At 41.4% G+C, this 18,843-nt stretch overlaps 1 protein-coding gene across 2 annotated transcripts in view; it reads right to left on the bottom strand.

Annotated features, from left to right (window-relative positions):
• The window catches only part of sim1 (SIM bHLH transcription factor 1), a 95,700-nt gene that overhangs the window by 10,520 nt on the left and 66,337 nt on the right, over positions 1 to 18,843 (bottom strand). For both annotated transcript variants that reach the window (XM_003215510.4, XM_062980395.1), the window contains one exon: positions 15,578 to 15,743. In XM_003215510.4, the coding sequence (XP_003215558.2) occupies positions 15,578 to 15,743 (166 nt within the window). The remainder of the gene's footprint in view (positions 1 to 15,577; positions 15,744 to 18,843) is intronic.

Genomic DNA, 18,843 nt, shown 5'->3' with positions numbered 1-18,843 from the left:
AAGGTATAAGTACAATGAGAGAGAAAGAGAGTGAAAAAGCAGAACATTTTAAGTACAGTAGAACCCCGGTAGTCCAAGTTAAACGGGCGGACCTCAGCTCGGTCAACCCGGATGACTCGGATTACCAGGCGTCTCCATTGGGAGGCAGCTTGGATCCGGAGGAGCTTGCAGCCCCTCCGAATCCACGCTGCCTCCCAACGGAGGAGAGGCCTCCATGGCCGCGGTTTAGATCCAGGGGAGCTTGCCGCTTCTCTGGGTCCAAGCACCCGCCGAATGGAGAGGAAACTTCTCCCTTCGGCAGGCGTTTGGGCCAGCCATTGAGTGAGTGAAGGGGGAGGGCCGCAAAAGCCCTCCCCTTTCACCCACCCACCCGCCTGTGCCTCGGCTCCTTCGGCACCGGCGCCTGGCAAGGGCGCCTAGCATGTCGAAGGAGCCAGCCGTGCGTGTTGCTAGGTAGCTTGCTATCTACCTAGCAACACGCACGCCAGCGAGCAGGTGAACGGGGAGGGCCTTTGCGGCCCTCCCTGTTCACCCGCTCGGATTGCACGGAGGCTCGGACAAGCGGGGCTCAGTCGAGCGGGGTTTTACTGTATAGGAAATTATTCACAATGCTACTTTTACAAACTGCTTGTTAGCAGCAGATCTGGAGATTTTCAGATGGTGTAGTGGGACACAGAATGGGTGGGAATAGGAATGTATTTGACAGTTCAACTATTATTTATTCTAATGGCATAAGTGAAAGATATTAAGGTACATGGCTAAGTTCCTGTGGGATCAATACCGTGAGTGTGTGTTAAGAGAAAAAGACTCACCCTAGTTAATTACAATCCACAGGCTGAGTAATTGGAGTAATTAAGGTCAACAAGTTTTGGGGCACTCCTGAAGGGGTATAACTGAGGAGAGTCTGTTGTATGTTTTTGGGTTTAATAAATGTTCACTTCCGAGTTTACTTGGCATGAGCTCCTGACTTACAGCCTATCCGATGCTAGCAAGTCTGTCTTCCATGCTCATCTCCATGAACAAGATATGAAGATTTGGAGAAGACATATTTTCTGATGGAAAGGATTGCATGAATTAAATGCAAGGATCATATGTGAGTTTGATATTCCATAGGAATTGTAACTATATTATTACTATAAAGTAATGATTCCCAAAGTGGGCGCTACCACACCCTGGTGGGCATTGCAGCAATCCAGGGGAGTGGTGATAGCCACAGGTACATACAGTAGAGTCTCACTTATCCAAACCTCACTTATCCAAGCCTCTGGATAATCCATGCCATTTTTGTAGTCAATGTTTTCAATATATTGTGATATTTTGGTGCTAAATTTGTAAATACAGTAATTACAACATAACATTACTGCGTCTTGAACTACTTTTTCTGTCAAATTTGTTGTATAACATGAAGTTTTAGTGCTTAATTTGTAAAATCATAACCTAATTTCATGTTTAATAGGCTTTTCCTTAATCCCTCCTTATTATCCAAGATATTCGCTTATCCAAACTTCTACCGGCCCGTTTAGCTTGGATAAGTAAGACTCTACTGTATATCTTTCTGTTTAATTTTGATTTAAAAATTTTAAAAAAACTAATTTCCAGGGTGCTGAGTAATATTTTTTCTGGAAAGGGGCAGTAGGCCAAATAAGTTTGGGAACCACTGCTATAAAGTTTGTGATAGAGTTGCTTTTTTCATGAACTCTGCTTCACAAGAGTAACATTTGAGTTTTGCATTTCTTCTACTTGTGTTGCTCATTTTTGAATATACAAAGGGCTAATCTTCTGCTGGTCAAACCGTAACAAAAGAGGTTACAGACACAGTCCTTCTTTGTGCAAATAGCTACACAAAATATATCCATTGGTATTGGAGGCTAAAAATGATCACATCTCATGTGGCTAGCCTCTTTGTAGGCTAGCCAAACAATTATAAGTGGCAAGAAAACCTGCACGTGATTCTTCTATCCCTGCCCAGCCCTCTCCCATCTGCACTTTATCAACAACTGTGAGTTCCAAATCTAAGTTCCCTGGTGGCATAAAAAATGAACTGCTAAGAAATATATGACATAACACCCTTACTTCTCAAACTGCTCTGATGGCTTATCTGCAAGTGTGCATTAATGGAACAGAGAAGGGTGCAGAGAAAAACAAATAGGATCTGCTATCATGACTGTTTATCATTCCACTCTCAATAAGCTACACTTTCTGCATTTTTTTCTTGAGAAATTGCTGTACTCAGATCCTTCCTTCCAATCTGCCTTCTCAGACAACCAGGATTCTTGTCAGGTTGGAACAGCTGTACCCACAGATCCCTCCTTTCTTGCTGTTGTGTGCCTTCAAGTCACACAACAACCATAAGGTGAATCTATCATAAAATTTTCTTGGCCAAGTTTTTTCATAGGGGTTCACCTTTGCCTCCCTCTGAGGCTAAGAAAGTGTGACTTGCCCAGGTCACCAGTAGGTTTCCATGGCTGAGCAGAGATTTAAACTCTGATCTGCAGTTATAGTCCAGTATCCAAAACGTTACACCATGTGGCTCTCTCCTTTCTAATAAGTATCAAATGTTCAGTGATGGATGGGGCCCACAAGCATGTGTCTATTTCTCCTAAAACACTTGCTGGACATGTGAGGAGGGGATCCTTCAGCACATTGCTCATATTTTTCACTATCCCCACTCTTTCCATCGCCCTGCTCCCTGGAAATGTCAACACCAAGCCTCATTTACAAAGAATGTAAAGCTGAGAAGCTTGTAGGACCCTCTTGTTCTCAGGTAACAGATGCACAAGATCTGGTCTCTGGAGGTTTCCCCTAATTAAATTACAACATGAAGATACATGAATTAAAAAGTAATAATAGAAAGATTTTGAAAACAATTAAGAAATTATTTTAAAACATTTATATTTAAAGATTCTTTGGAAGAACGAATTTAGTTCAAGGGGAAAACTATGGCATTACTGTGGAACATGGATGAGGGAAGTCTGGCCTACAAGCTGCTCCCAAGACAGCCCCGCTTATTGTTTATTTTAAATTTTTAAAAGCATAGGCTTGTAATGCTCTCTACACCACCTAGGACCCCCCTCTATTTGTGAGGGGTGAGACAATTTGACCACATTTTAATAAATACACACACTCACAGCCACATGATCTTCTAAGGGAAAAGCACAGGTTATCAAGTGACCTTCAGCTGCATTTTGCAAGCAAGAATGAGTGGTGATAGGAAAGCTATTCTAGCCTAATAAGGAAGTTGTTTCTTCTTATTTTCTCACATAAACCTTTTTGTTATTTTTGAAGTGGCTTCTCCAGTCAAATCACAATCCCTGATGTGGAATTTTGCCTGACATCACTCACCACTTTCAAAAACTAAAGGGACTGGCAATAAAGGAGCACCAGGGAATTCATCTGAGCTATTTTGGGCCATTTCCAATCATCTCTTTCTTTGGGCCATTTCCAATCATACTTTCTGCTGGATTCTGACAAGGGTGGCTGTGCACTTCTTAAAACTAGATCTGACATTTCATGGGCTAATCCAGTGCACAATCAAAGCATGAAACAACTATGAATATAGCATGGATGATCGAAGATATCTTTAGAGCCTGTGAAGATACTTTAACCCAAGAAAAGCTTAAAGAGATATTTATTTTAAAATGAAAGGGGGGAAAGAGCTTACATGGTATTTTGTCCTTTGACCAATGAGACATAGTGGCAATAACATTGCAATGAAATCAACAAAATCAATTCAATTTAGATATGCCACAATCCTTTTTACTATAGAAATGTTGAATTTAGACTGTGGTGACTGATAACCTTGATGTCTGTAAGTACAAAATCCACTCTAGTTTTTAGTCTGAAATTTAACAGAGCTGTCCAAAGTCCTGGATCTAATTTGCAGATAGGAATCAACACGTTGAATAGGCCCTTAAAATTATAACTGAATAATTGAGTGGGTTCACTGTATAAAAGGGCCCCCTGACCACTCTTCAATTGGCAACTTTTGCCTTTGCAGCAGGGTGATGAACCTAATAATCCGGTTGTTTATCAACTAAAATGTGGCCATAATATCTCCCAAATAGTCTGGAAAATGGGACAAGATCCAGAAATGGTACAAGTGTGAAAGTTTAAGGAATTTGAGCAAAACTCACTGTTTTTTTTCTTCATCCCACTCCCCCACCCCCCACCCCCACCCCAAACCATTAAAAAAGCCAGGCCCCAAATCTAATTTTACCCTGGAGAGGGTATTTCTTACTGCTTTCACCTTGAAAGAAGAGTTGTGGTTTCCGAGACAATGTCTCTTTCTACTTCTTGTGGCCTTTTCCTGAAAGACTGCTGAAGTCACTATCTAAGCTTGCCTTGCTCCCCTTAAGCCGAAATCCCTTTCACACAGACTTCAAAAATCCAGACTTTCAGTTAACAATGTTTGAAATTCTGCCACAATATTTGCTTCCCTGGTTCCTTCTACCAGCAGATCTTAAACATTAAACTGTTCTGTTGCAATTCTCAAAGGAACGTTCTTCTGGCAGAATGAACTTCAGGTGGCAGTAAAGGCTTGGGCCCATCCTAGTCCTCATCAACTGGTGCATCTTTGAATTAACACTGAGATGTCAATTGCCTTGTACAAAAAAAGTCAGTCTGTATAGAGTTACTTTGGGATGGGGGTTGTTATAACTATAACTATTACAAATAAAAGTAACTTTCCAAGATTAGGAAGGCACTACCTTGTTGACAAAAACAAAGATGTACAGGCTCCTATTATTTCTATCACATCTAGGCCAGTTTAAAAGTCGCCTGACAATCACATTGCCTTTTCCTGCATGGCACAAATCTTTTTGAACCTAAACATTCCTGCCATGCCTAAACACAGTTCATAGATGTCTAGGCTGAGTATCATAAGATTCCTCATTTAAGATCTAGAAACATAAATTCCTAATTGTATTTATTCCAGGAATGGTGGTAGGGTTCACCTCTGCTTTTTCAATCACAATCCTGTGACCCAGAAACTGGGTAGGATTTTATTGGGGCACAATGCTAGTAGATGCAAGTCTTCCAAGATTGTGTAGTGGTTGCAAGGAAAATAAGACAAACTCTATTTATTTTCAGCCAGCCAGTGTCAACTTTCCTTTTCCTCCTACCGCCACCACTTATAAAGGTAAAGGTTTCCCCTGACGTTAAGTCCAGTCGTGTCCGACTCTGGGGGTTTGTGCTCATCTCCATTTCTAAGCCGAAGAGCCGGCATTGTCCATAGACACCTCCAAGGTCATGTGGCCAACATGACTGCATGGAACGCCGTTACCTTCCCGCCGGAGCAGTACCTATTGATCTACTCACATAGCCTGAGCTAGCTGAGGTGGTCTCGGGCCTGGCGTTGGAGTCCCGGCGGCTCATAGTGCTGGGGGACTTCAATGTCCATGCCGAGGCTAACCTTTCAGGTGCGGCTCAGGACTTCATGGCCGCCATGGCAACCATGGGGCTGTCCCAACTCGTATCTGGTCCCACCCACAGTGCGGGGCACACACTAGACCTGGTCTTCTGTCAGGGATGGGAGGAAGGTGGCGGTGTGGAGGAGCTCACCATCGCTCCTTTGCCATGGACCGACCATCACCTGATCAGGTTTAGACTTACTGCGCCCCCCAACCTCTGCAGGGGTGGTGGACCTAAAATGGTCCGCCCCAGGAGACTTATGGATCCAGAAGGATTCCTGACAGCTCTTGGGGAATTTCCCGCCTCCTCGGCAGGTGATCCTGTTGATGCTCTGGTCTCTCTCTGGAATGGAGAGATGACTAGGGCAATAGACACGATCGCTCCGGAGCGTCCCCTCTCGAGTAACCGAGCTAAACCAGCTCTTTGGTTTACTGAGGAGCTGGCAGCAATGAAGCGAAAGAAGAGGGAACTAGAGTGTGTGTGGCGATCAGAGTATAACGAGTCAGACCGAACACGGCTCGGCTCCTATCTTAGAGCATATGCCGCGGCAATCAAAGCTGCAAGGAGAGTCCACCTTGCGGCCAACATTGCGTCCGCACAGAACCGTCCGGCGGTGCTGTTCCGTGTTATCAGAGGGTTGTTAACTCCCACCAATCAAGGTGGGAGCCCTGATAACTCGGCAGCCCGCTGTGAAGCATTTGCTCGGTTCTTTGCGGACAAAGTCACTCTGATCCGTTCCGACTTTGACACCATATTAACGGCAGTCTCTGAGGATATAACGAGTGCACCTGCTTGTCCAGTTTTGTTGGATTCATTTCAATTGGTTGAGCTCGAGGATGTGGACAAGATCCTTGGAGAGGCGAGACCGACCACATGCATCCTAGACCCCTGCCCATCCTGGCTGGTGAGAGAAGCCAGAGGGGGTTTGGCCGAGTGGGTGAAGGTGGTGGTGAATGCCTCCCTTCGGGAGGGCAAGTTTCCAGCGAGCCTAAAAATGGCTGTGATCAAGCCGCTGTTGAAAAAGCCATCATTGGATCCCACTCAATTCGGAAACTTTCGGCCTATTTCCAATCTCCCCTATTTGGGCAAGGTTTTGGAACATGTGGTTGCCTCGCAGCTCCAGGGATTCTTGGTGGACACTGATTTTCTGGATCCGGCACAGTCTGGCTTCAGGCCGGGGCATGGTACCGAGACAGCCTTGGTCGCCTTAGTCGATGATCTTCGCTGGGAACTGGACAGGGGGAGTGTGTCCCTGCTGGTTCTGCTGGACCTCTCAGCGGCCTTCGATACCGTCGATCACGGTATCCTTCTGGGACGCCTCGCAGGAATGGGACTTGGAGGTACTGTCCTGCAGTGGCTCCACTCATTCCTGGAGGGTCGGTCCCAGATGGTGTCATTGGGGGACGCCTGCTCGGCCCCACAACCGTTGACTTGTGGGGTCCCGCAGGGTTCTGTATTGTCTCCCATGTTGTTTAACATCTACATGAAGCCGCTGGGAGAGATCATCAGGAGTTTTGGGGTCCGGTGTCATCTGTACGCAGATGATGTCCAGCTCTGTCACTCCTTCCCACCTGTCACTAAGGAGGCTGTTCAGGTCCTGAACCGGTGCTTGGCCGCTGTGTCGGACTGGATGAGGGCCAACAAATTGAAATTGAATCCAGACAAGACAGAGGTCCTCCTGGTCAGTCGGAAGGCCGAACAGGGTATAGGGTTACAGCCTGTGCTGGATGGGGTCACACTCCCCCTGAAGGCGCAGGTGCGCAGTCTGGGGGTGATCCTGGACTCATCGTTGAGCCTGGAGCCCCAGGTCTCAGCGGTGGCTAGGGGAGCCTTTGCACAATTAAAACTTGTGCGCCAGCTGCGACCGTACCTTGGGAAGCCAGACTTGGCCACGGTGGTCCACGCCCTTGTTACATCCCGTTTAGACTACTGCAACGCACTCTACGTGGGGCTGCCTTTGAAGACTGTTCGGAAGCTTCAATTAGTCCAACGGGAAGCTGCCAGGTTAATAACTGGAGTGGCGTTCAGGGAGCGTACTACTCCTCTGTTACGTCAGCTCCACTGGCTGCCGATTAGCTACCGAGCACAATTCAAGGTGCTGGCTTTAGCCTATAAAGCTCTAAACGGTTCCGGCCCAGCTTATCTGTCCGAACGTGTCTTCCGCTATGACCCACCTCGAAGCTTAAGATCGTCGGATGAGGCCCTGCTCGCGGTCCCGTCAGCCTCACAGGTGCGGCTGGCGGGGACGAGAGACAGGGCCTTTTCAGTAGTGGCTCCCCGCCTATGGAACGCCCTCCCCATTGAAGTCAGGCAGGCTCCCTCCCTCCTATCCTTCCGTAGGAAGGTAAAAACTTGGTTGTGGGGCCAGGCTTTCGAATAAGAATCAGCAGCATTAATTACTATTATGTATACTGGAACTCAATTGACAGTCTTTTAAACTTGTACACGCCTATCTATATTTTATAAATGCATTTTATGAATGTTATATGTAAGTTAATTTTTTAACTGATTTATAGTGTATTGTACTGTTTTTATATGTCTGTTTTATTGTAAGCCGCCCTGAGTCCCCTGTTGGGTGAGAAGGGCGGGATATAAATATTGTAATAAATAAATAAATAAATACTCACATTTGCATGTTTTCAAACTGCTAGGTTGACAGAAGCTGGAGCTAACAGCGGGCGCTCACTCTGCTCCCCAGGTTTGAATCTGGGACCTTTCCGTCTGCAAATTCAGCATCTCAGTGCTTTAACACACTGAGCCACCAGAGGCTCCGCCACCACTTATACAGTTACATTAATATGTTGCCGTAGTAGGTTTATGCCCATTGTCACTAGTCTCACATATGTAGGCCTGATTGTTATTTTTCTATAATGCAGAGGCATTGGGCATGCACAGAAATGCCCGTTGCATCTGAAATGGTTCAAGGTTAATCCTTGGCATTAAAAGGAGGTAGAGTAGCAGAGCCCTAGCTCAGATTAAGTTCTGACTAGTAATACTGGGAATTTGAAAGCTCACCCTGGCTGTGGGTGGCTACGAAAATTCATCTTGCAATGAGAAAGCTGGTCACATGAGTCTCCTTCTAAGTGGTTGCTGGACCGCAGCCAACATGAGGCAAAGTCTTTCATGGTGTCTCTCTTTACCTAAAGCTTTATATAAATATCAAGACAAAATGGGAAAGTTGATACATTTTATGAGTGCCTGACTCTCTTTTCTCCCCTTCTTGCTGAAAGAGCTCCAGAGCTTATACTCTCAGCCTCTAACAACAAGGAGTAATTCAACAGAACATATCAGCTTACAAGTTACAAAGCTGTGTAACACTTAAGTTAAGAAGGGAGGCTGCAAAAGCTTGGGCTGCTGCACACAGTAGATTGCAATAGAATCTAAGCATGACACTTAAGTAACTGACGGGATGAAACTTAATTAAGCCACTAAGCACCGGCACATTCCTTGCTGGGTAACATTTGGCAGCAGCCCAGAAATCCACCCACTCCCAAAAAAGATTTTGATATTTCAACCCCTTCCTATTGAAACCTAGAAAGCTAGGTTTTTTTAAAAAAAGGCATTCATTCTTATTAATCATTGTACTATTCAACAAATAATCTGTTTCATTCATCATTGTGTGTATGTGTATGTGCCTTCAGGTTACCTGCTAGCTGATGGTGATTCATATGATTTTCCTAGGCAAGGTGATTTGTCAGTTCCTGCCTCTGAAATACAACCTACAGCACTTAGCACTCATTGGAAATCTCCAGTCAGGGCTGATGCTATTTAGTTTCCGGGATCAGGTACCCTTAGAGTATTTCAGCCCCTGTAGAACTCCTAAAATCAGTGTGTCTTGAGTGACCATTTAGCATTTGACATACTGGATTTAGGATTTGGGATCTTATTTTTGGAATGTATTTTAATGCCTTCTTATTTTTAAGTAACATCAGTGATGATTTTTGTCATTTGTAATGTGTTTTCACACCCTCCAGAACATCACAGATGAAAAATGGGCCAAATGTAATCAAGTAATATCAAAAAGTTCTCAAGAAGACAAAAATAAGTGACAAAGAAGAACACATCAGTTGGGAGATGCTGCAATAGTTTGCTTTTGCCTGAATTAATTTTAATGGGAATTTTCTGCCCCTTTCTCTACCTGTCTCCTGAGTCAAGTACAAATTACTTTTGCACTTTGAACTCAGTTTACAACAACTGAATAAGCAAGGGCAAAGGCCCCATCTGCACAGAACCTAAAACACATGTTAAAAAGGGGGTGGCTACGTGACGTTAGCGCTATAAGCGCGCTGATTCACTGCAATGGATGAAAAACACGGGATAAAAGGTTTCCCTTTTATCCTGATTCCACCTCCAAAATGTGCATGTTTGCATCCCTGTATATGCCTGCACTCACCAAAAACATGTGATTTCCTTCCCTTCTCCCTGCAGAGACTTGCTCCAGCACATATCCGCTTTTTAAAAACCCAAAACAGCTGATCAGCTGATTGGCTGTGAAACTGACATACAGCTGATTTAAAGAAAGCACAAACTCAGAGCAATTAGAACTCTCTGAAACTCTTTATTTTCAACTGCCTAATATTAAACAGAGTTTGAAAAAATGATTAGAGCATTGATTCTCAACCTGTGGGTCCCCAGGTGTTTTGGCCTACAACTCCCAGAAACCCCAGCCAATTTACCAGTTGTTAGGATTTCTGGGAGTTGAAGGTCAAAACATTTGGGGACCCACAGGTTGAGAATCACTGGATTAGGGAAAGGGAGAAATCCGGTGGATTTTTTTTTAAAAAAATCACTCTATTATGTACTGAACCTCATATGCACACATGTGAATTTGCTTATATTTATGGTTCAGCACATAATTGAGTGATTTTTTAAAAAAAGAAATGTTCCCCCATCCACCCTGCATCTTGTTCCGAGACAGAGGAGACCTGTGAGGACGGTAGAGGAAGAAATCTACAGGTCTGTGTGGGGACTTGCTCTCAGGTCCCGAGTTTTTTTGTCCTCCCTCTTAAACCCATGTTTTCGTGCTGTCTGGAAGCATCCAAAAAGGGGCAATGTGAGGAGTGGAAAGAAACTAGCATAATTTAAAACTGGCTGAAAAAGTGTAATGACGGAAGATGAAATGGGAATGTCCCTCTCAAATCTGGACAGTTTGAGGTTATATATTCCCAAATCCTGCACCCTGAAAGGAGGTCAACAACTTACTTCAGGTAGTGTCTGGTATTTCACTCAGGGTGCAGCTACACTCTAGAATTACTGCAGTTTGACACCACCTTTAACAGCCATGGCTCAATGCTATGGAATCCTGGGAATTGTAGTTGGCACCAGTACTCTTTGACAGATAAGGCTAAGGATTTGTAAAACCGCAGCTCCCATGATCCCATAGCATTGAGCCATGGCAGTTAAAATGAAGTCAGACTGCATTAACTCTGTAGTGTAGATGCACCCTGATTTATGTGAAGCTTTCCTCAGGTCCTGCCAAGATGAAACCTTGGCAGCACTAAGACTTTGTAACTTCCTTCTTGATTTGTGTCCCAGACATGAGGGTGATCATAGATGCTGCCTACATTGTACTGAGGACATGTGCATGCTTTTAAATCACGTTTATCCTGCATCTTACTAATATAACCCTGAAATGTAAAGTGTAAAGCTTTCTGCAGTCACTGTTACAGTCAGAACAGATGGTGAAAGGCTTAGATTAAAGTAATATAGCATGACCATGAAAATAACCTCTGCTGGTGGTGAGTCTATACCAGTTTGGAAGCCACTTTTAAATAAAGGGCTATTTTCTCCTTTTATTTCCAAAGTTGGCAAAGTCTGCTGGTATGAGATCTCATATATTACATATATTATTTATACGATCCTTTTAATCAATGGGAGATGTGCTCAAATTAGAGAAACTGCCTGCCAAATAGTTGTAGACCCTGGTTGTTGACCAGGGGTGGAATCATCTGAGAGCAGCTCTCCAGATGTTCTTGGACTGTAAATCCTGTTGCCACAGATGTTGAGAATTTCAGTCCTTTTAAAGGAAGAAGAAATGACCTCTTGGGGTTCATTACGTAATGAGTTAGAAATATTATTCCAACTTTTGTAGGTATAGCGGTTATCTAAGTGAATAATTTTTCAACATTGCAACTGCAAATATAGCTTCAAACATAAAATGATAGTCAATTGTATGAGAGCAAAAATGAATTACTGAAAAAACTAAAGTTTGACCCAACTGTTAACCAAATGTTTCCATCATTGAAAGAGTACTGTTCATTATGCGATCAGTATAAGGTAATATTAAACCATGGTCAATAGGTCAGTGTTCTTACTTTTTCTTCTGCATAGGATAAATGACGCTTTAGGGGGTTAACAGTGTTCAATAAGAAAAAATAGGATAAATGTCAAATTCGTGGCAATATAGTACCCATTTATTCAGTATGTAAATGCAAATACAGAAATAACAGGACTACTGGGTCAAGTTACTAATTTTAAATGATATTTTTTGAAGAAGATAGATAGATAGATAGATAGATAGATAGATAGATAGATAGATAGATAGATAGATAGATAGATCTGTAATGAGAGTGAAATCTAGAGAAAACCTAAGATTTGAAAAAGGAGAAGATCATTAACTGTACAGCGAACTGTACATTATTTTTGTAATTTAACTAGGATTGTTTGCAATGTAATTTAACTAGAATTTGGTTGCTTTAAAGTGAATTACAGTACTTTGAATAATAAAAAATTGAACATGACTTTGTAACCATAACTCTTAGTTTTCAGGATATAAAATTCAACGTTTCAAGCAGGTATTTCATGGTTTTTTTTCAAATGGATATTATCATTACTATTTGTTTTGGTGATGTATTGTTTCATTTTGGTTTTATGTTCCCTTGAGCTATTTTGAATTTAGCTGTACCAGCTGGAATACATGTTTTTAAATAAATAAATTCTGCTAAGGAATGCATGTCTTCTAGAAGTGGTCAGTTTATCACTGACAGGTGATAAACCTATCAGAAAAAGTCTATAACCTGAATATTAGTTTGGACACAGGCTTCCTGTCAGAGAATCACAGGTGGCAGCTTTTCTGACAGCCATTCCATATATTTTATAACTCCCAAATTTCTTATTGTCATGAACTGCATGAGGAGCAACCCTTTAAGATATTTTGAAAGCTGCAATGGCAAATGGCAGATATGCTTGTTGTTGCTGCTGTGTGCTCTGGAATTATTTCTGATTGATAGTGACTCTAAGGTGAATGTATCACAGTGTTTTCCTGGCAAGATTTGTTCAGCCGGGGGGTGTTGGTGTTGCCTCATTAAACCAGAAATACGACTATTATAATCACTTGCTGAGAGTAGCTGTTTGAGATTTAAGTGAGTGCAGAAAGTGCCACCACAAAAGTATCTGGACTCACTGAACAAGCTAAATTTTGGGACCACAGCACAGTCAGTGTTTTGTCAATTAAAAGCCCCTGACAGCTTCATTATCGAGGTGGACGGCAATTGATATCACACTTTGCCACTTTTTGTCATAAAGTTCATAAGTTGCCTGATATTCGGTGCCAAATGCTTCTGACGATATTGTGGTAGATTGCTGATGCTGTAATGTGGTCTTCTCATCTCTGATCATTTGCTGCTTATATTGTAGACTGATAGCAAACTTGGAATCTGTAACTTATTCAGGCCCCAGACACAGGATGTGAGACTTATCACATAGTGTCATTCCTCTTCTGTTCTCCTGGTGAGAGACCTTTGAAAGCCATTTCTTTACCAAAGGAGGTCATCAATATATTTGTGGTTGTAACGGGAACACTTTTCAGGCTCTCTCCCTTTGGTGGTGTGGCAGAAGAGGAGCAATATCATGTGATGAGTCCTAGCCAAAGACGCTCCTTGTCCTGCTGTAATTGCATTTGCCTGCCTCATGTGATAAACTATTCTTGCCTTCCATCTACAAAAACTACAAAAAAATAGAGGCCATTACAGCACTGGAAGAAAAATAAGTTTTGCTAAGTGAAATACGAAGACACTCACCAGACAAATTAACAAGAGAGGCAAGCAGCTAGGTTATTCCACAAAACAAAAGGCCATTCAAAGACTCTGTGGGACGTACAACACATCTAGACTGATGGAAAAGTTCCAGAATTTGTCCTTGTTCTTTCCAATTTTATTCTGGGTAAAAAGAAATCAGTCTGCAGAGCTAGTATAAAATATTTTTGACCATGCCAAGAGCTGACAGAAAATATCCTGGGATAAACAAAATGTGTATGGCTGTCCAAAATAGAATTAGATAGAGTAGGAACAAAATCAGGGACTTTCTGGTCGTTTCAATTAGCCTGGATACAGCCCAAGTCAAATGAAGCCAAGAATTTTTCACTTTCACTATCAATAAAGTTAAGAGAAGACAAGAAGACATAAATGATATAATTTCAGTGACCTCACATAATCCTACCCCATAATTCTGTGATTGGAAAGTCCCTGTGAAATCCTATGCCTTCTGGGCAGCCATGTTTCTCTGGAAATGTTTCTCTGGAAATACTACACATACATACTGCTTACCTGTTTATAGGGCTTTCCCAAGCATTAAAGACTCCCTAATTGTTGGAAGTTGGCATGGGGGCAACCCCCGGGAAAGTCCAGTTCTTTTGGGCACCCATGAAGACTTTAACCTGCTCTGAAGCAGGTTTAAGCCCTGTTTGGAAGTGCCCTACAGACACGAGAGTCAGAATTAGGGACTATTCTACCCAAGTTAGGTAACTTTTTTGGTATTGTTTCATTATCCAGGTGGACATCAAAATGGGGCCAAGACAGGGAGGTCCATTTTGTGGGGGTGAGAGGAGTTGAAGAAGGAAAACCATTTTCCCCGTTTTTACTTGTTATTCCCCCTCTTCCCTTCCCATTTCATAAACAAAGGTTGTTTCCACAATGGGGACATGGGTGTGGGAAATAACAGGAACATAGGAGAAATAGTTTTATTCTTTCAACCCCCCCCCCCCCCCCGATAAAGTGGATTAGCCTTCTCTGTCTAGCATCCCCTAGTATGCTTTTGCCTTTTTAACATTACAAGAGCATTCTGCATATTTTCTCTTCTGTTTCCTACCATAAACTCATATATAGCACTGGCTATGCTGCATTGTGTTTTGCTATTGATACCAAATATTCCTACACTAATCACATGGAAAAGTTGGATATATAGAGAGCATTTTCAGATTAATGTTCTCTGTTCATAGATGTGGTCAGGAAATCATCTCTGCCAAAGATTAAATATTCAAGATCACAATCTCTAGATGCATAAGGAAGATTCTTGTCAACAGCCTTTTGTGTCTCATAACCCAGAGTTACTTAGATATAGATCGAAAATGTAATATACACAATAACTTTGCTACGTTCTTGGCATGCATTCCTGGTGAGTTATTATTGACTACAGTAAGTTGTGCATTACATTTTAAAAGTACAGCCTGATAGAATTCTGAATGGTAGAGACTGATAAAAACCAACCCCCTGAAAATGAACACTATTGCCTTAGCAGTCCTTTGATCTCCGTGGAATTTATTTTGCAATATGCTTGTAACAATGCAGTCTAAAGGGGGGAGGGCAATGTGTGCTTTCTAAAAAATGCAGGACTAGAGCTCTCTTACTCTGCATAGACAAGGTGAATGTTTATAGGAACTGCAATCCAACAACATCTGAAGGGTCGAACATTTCCACCATAGTCTGAGGTGTCATCTGCACCGACCATTTGATGCAGTTGAAGCTAGCTTCAAAATGTTGTGGCTAGACAACAATCTTCCACAAAAGTATGCAAAAGAAAGCCCTTAATGTACATCAGTGCACTGTTGTTTGTGTAATAACCATCCACACCTCCAACCGGTTCCAGGATTTCCTATGTAAACATTTGAACAACAAAACCACTTTCTTCCATAATGGTTTGAGATTGCAATAGTCAGTGTAGATGAGCTTAAGGCAGTGAGAGCAAAGTCAGGCCCATCAGTCATAGGAAGTTTTAAGAGCTTTTCGAGACCCTGGAGACCCCAAATTGCTTTGTCCAGTCTCAAAACACTCTGCTATAAAATCTGAAGCCATCCTAAAAGATCTGGCTGTAATGTGTTGTGTGTTTTAAACTTTTTGTAAACAGATTAAACCCATTGAGAAAACTAGAGCTGAGGTGATCATCATGATCCTACCTGTGGATATGGTGATGTCCTAGATTTTGACTTGGTGCTTGCCAGACGTGCTTTGCTGCCTTTCCTGTTGTCAGTTATAGTTGGAGTTGAGTTTGCATATGGAAATGATGGCTTTGTAGCCGAAACCTGATCCAGCGAAAGTTGTAGTCCTTTGTATTCTGTATCCCTGAAGAAAAGACATGAATTCTATTTAATACCACCTAGGACAACCAGGTCTAAATCTTCATCTGGTATGCATGTCCCTTTCTGAACTACAGAAAAAAGTGGGGGGGCAATAATGGAGGAATGAAAAGAGACAAGGAGGCCCCAAAGGTGCACCTGGTGCTGCTTCAGCCCAAGGGATGTTGAGAGGATGACAACTTCCTGAGCTGTAACTGAAACAGTGGCTGGATTCATGTTGGTTCAACATACCAGTACTTGGATTTTTTTTTCAGGGTCAATCAGCAGTGAGGTAGGTAGGCACATCTGCCAGCTCCATGCAATTTATTTTATCGGTGTTTTATTTCCTTCACAACAGCTATGCCTGAAGCCTTTTTCCTCTTGCCCCCTTGCCTACACCACTATAAATATGCTGATACCATATACCCACCACTGTTTTCAAGGAGTAGCTTAAACAATTTTACATGCATCTTAGCTGTTCTCAGTAGGAACTGGCAAAGTTAATTCCAGATCTAGGGATTGAAAATTCCCATAATCTTTTACCATTGGCCACACAAGCTACAGCTTCTAGAATTTGATCCAAAACATCTGTAAGACCAATGTTCCCCACCTCTAAGTTTTACAAAAAGCTCTCCAGATGTTCAGTGAACATTGTTCCAAGAGCACCTTTGAGGTTTCTGTTCCTCTTTGTTCTTTTCCAAGCTGCAGTCAAATATACAATAACATAAAGGAAATCTTTATCTAGACTGAATTATATCAGATCATTTTTACTTACTACAATATGAGTGCTTCTTGGGCCATGCTTCTAGATAAGGTCAGCTCAAGATGAAATTTGAATCGTGCTTGTGATCAGAAAACCAAGTGAGCTGGTAACTAAATGATGATGTGGCAGTGAGCCTATTCCATCCATATGAAAAGACTTTTGAAGATACTTTCCATATTTGTAGATATTTTTCCAAAATCACAAGTTGTCACCTAATAAAATATGTTCTGTATCCAGTTTAAGAGCAATAGCATTCCAACTCATAAAAGTTTACTTACAAGAGTGCTGAGAGCGTTTGATTTGCTAATGTAGTGATAATGTGATAAATTTATCATCAGCAAGCATGTTGTTTTCATACACAAGCTGAGAAGTAGAGGAATGCCAATTTGTGATACAGAAACACAGTAAGAGCTCTTTTCAAACAACTACTGCTTGCATTATAATTGTGATTACTGAGTGAGAAACTATATTGTACAAATCTCTTTTGCTCCTAACACTCCCAGGATCATAGATAAACTCAACAAAAACATACACTTACTCTAATATGAAATTACTATATCAGTCTACTTTTCATAGGTTTTGTCACCAGATTCAAGGCTAATGTTATTTCCAAGTAGAGTATGCCCACTGAATCAATTGCTGATGTGAGTATACAGGCAGAAAATTGTCCTTGATGTAGAGAATGTACTACATCCAAATATGATTTGTGCCCATATATTTGCTTAATTTGAAACATTACCTCCACTATCTTATCCTTTCATGAAATAGAAAAGAGAAAAAGAGAAATCAATATGGTCTTTTTCATACTACACAACTATTAAATTTTGATTCCACTTTAATAGCAATGGTAACCATATAGGATAACCTGGGAGTTTCCATTTAGGGGTGGTCATTTTAAATTTTCACAACCAGAGATCTCTAGCACTCACCAAACTACAATTTCCAGGATGCAACCATAACAGGTAAAGTGGAATCATAGTGTATAGTGTGTGGTGTGAAATAGCTCTATGGTTAGAAAAGTCAAATGGAATATCTTAATGAGCATAATAATAAGTCAATTATGAGTCAATCAGATTAGCACTCTAACAACCATTATATTTAAATAGAAACCACTGGGTACCTACATCATCAAGCAGCATAACTTGATCATTTTGGTTGTCCTCTTATGAAGCTTTTACAGCTCCATAGTATACTTCTTTCACTTGTGGTGGTGAATGGGAGTCCATTCAATCCACACAATTATAGTTCCAGTGAAAATTCCAGTTTAAAAGTCATGGCAACATCCAACAGAATCCTGAGATTTGTAGTTTAAGAAAAGGGCATTTAAAATTCTCATTAGGAGAGCTCCTTAAGTACTTCACTAAACATGCTTCAGGGTGGCAGTTAAAGTGGAAAAATAATCTATAATTGTGTAGTGTGACTGGGGCCCACAACTATGCAAAAATGTTGTATGGAAATTCTAATGTATGCACATTATGTGCATAATAAATCCCCAGTTCCAATATTTTGCACACACAAAGCAGGATTTTCTGCACAAGAAATTGCTGTTTTCTGCACAAAACAATAATATGCCAATTTTGCACAGAATAAATCCCTAAGTGTGAAAATATTTGTTAATCAAACATTCTTCTTGTCAGGGTATCTCAACACTAAAAAAAAAACACATGTATTTGGCCATTTTCTGAACATTTTGAATATTTTTTCCATTCATCAGAGCTAATTACTGCAATCGTAGCTCATTTGCAGCCAACTCAGATTCTATTGCTTTATAGATCCTACCATATTGGGTTTTTTTCCAGTTTAATTTGGTTTTATTTCACCGTAATGAGCATCACTTTACCTTTAATTACAATGAATCTCATTTGTTATTCTATTGCATATTTCTTTCATTCACTGAGATCCTTCTATTCCTTCTTGCAATTTAATTTTGTCCTCATCTACTTACATGATCTGATGTGATAAGGAAGTTTAGTCATTCATTGTTAACTCTGGGACATTTATGAAAAAATTAAAATTAACTGTTCCCAATGACCAGCAATGTGTGCTTTAGGGATGGGAAGAATATTTATTTGTTCCCCTTTTTAAATGGGTTTCCTAACATTCAGAAAGCCTTACTGGGAAAAATAATGAATGAATGAAAATCTGACCAAATTTTCTCCCAGTATGCAAATAGCCTTAAAAAATATCTGGGTGTTTGTGCAAAAAGGTCCCTATTTTCTATGCAGAAAAATCTGTTTGGAGAAACCTTTTAAGAAGAAAACAGGTTTTTGGGGAGGGGGTGTTTTTGGGGAAAAAACACTTTTTCACACCGAATAATTGTTCCATAACGTTTCAGGAAGTTAAA

The sequence above is a fragment of the Anolis carolinensis genome, chromosome 1, assembly GCF_035594765.1.
Source record: "Anolis carolinensis isolate JA03-04 chromosome 1, rAnoCar3.1.pri, whole genome shotgun sequence".
Classification (NCBI taxonomy): Eukaryota; Metazoa; Chordata; class Lepidosauria; order Squamata; family Dactyloidae; genus Anolis; species Anolis carolinensis.
The sequence above is the reverse complement of the archived record's forward strand: the minus strand, read 5'-3'. Positions and strand labels throughout refer to the sequence as shown.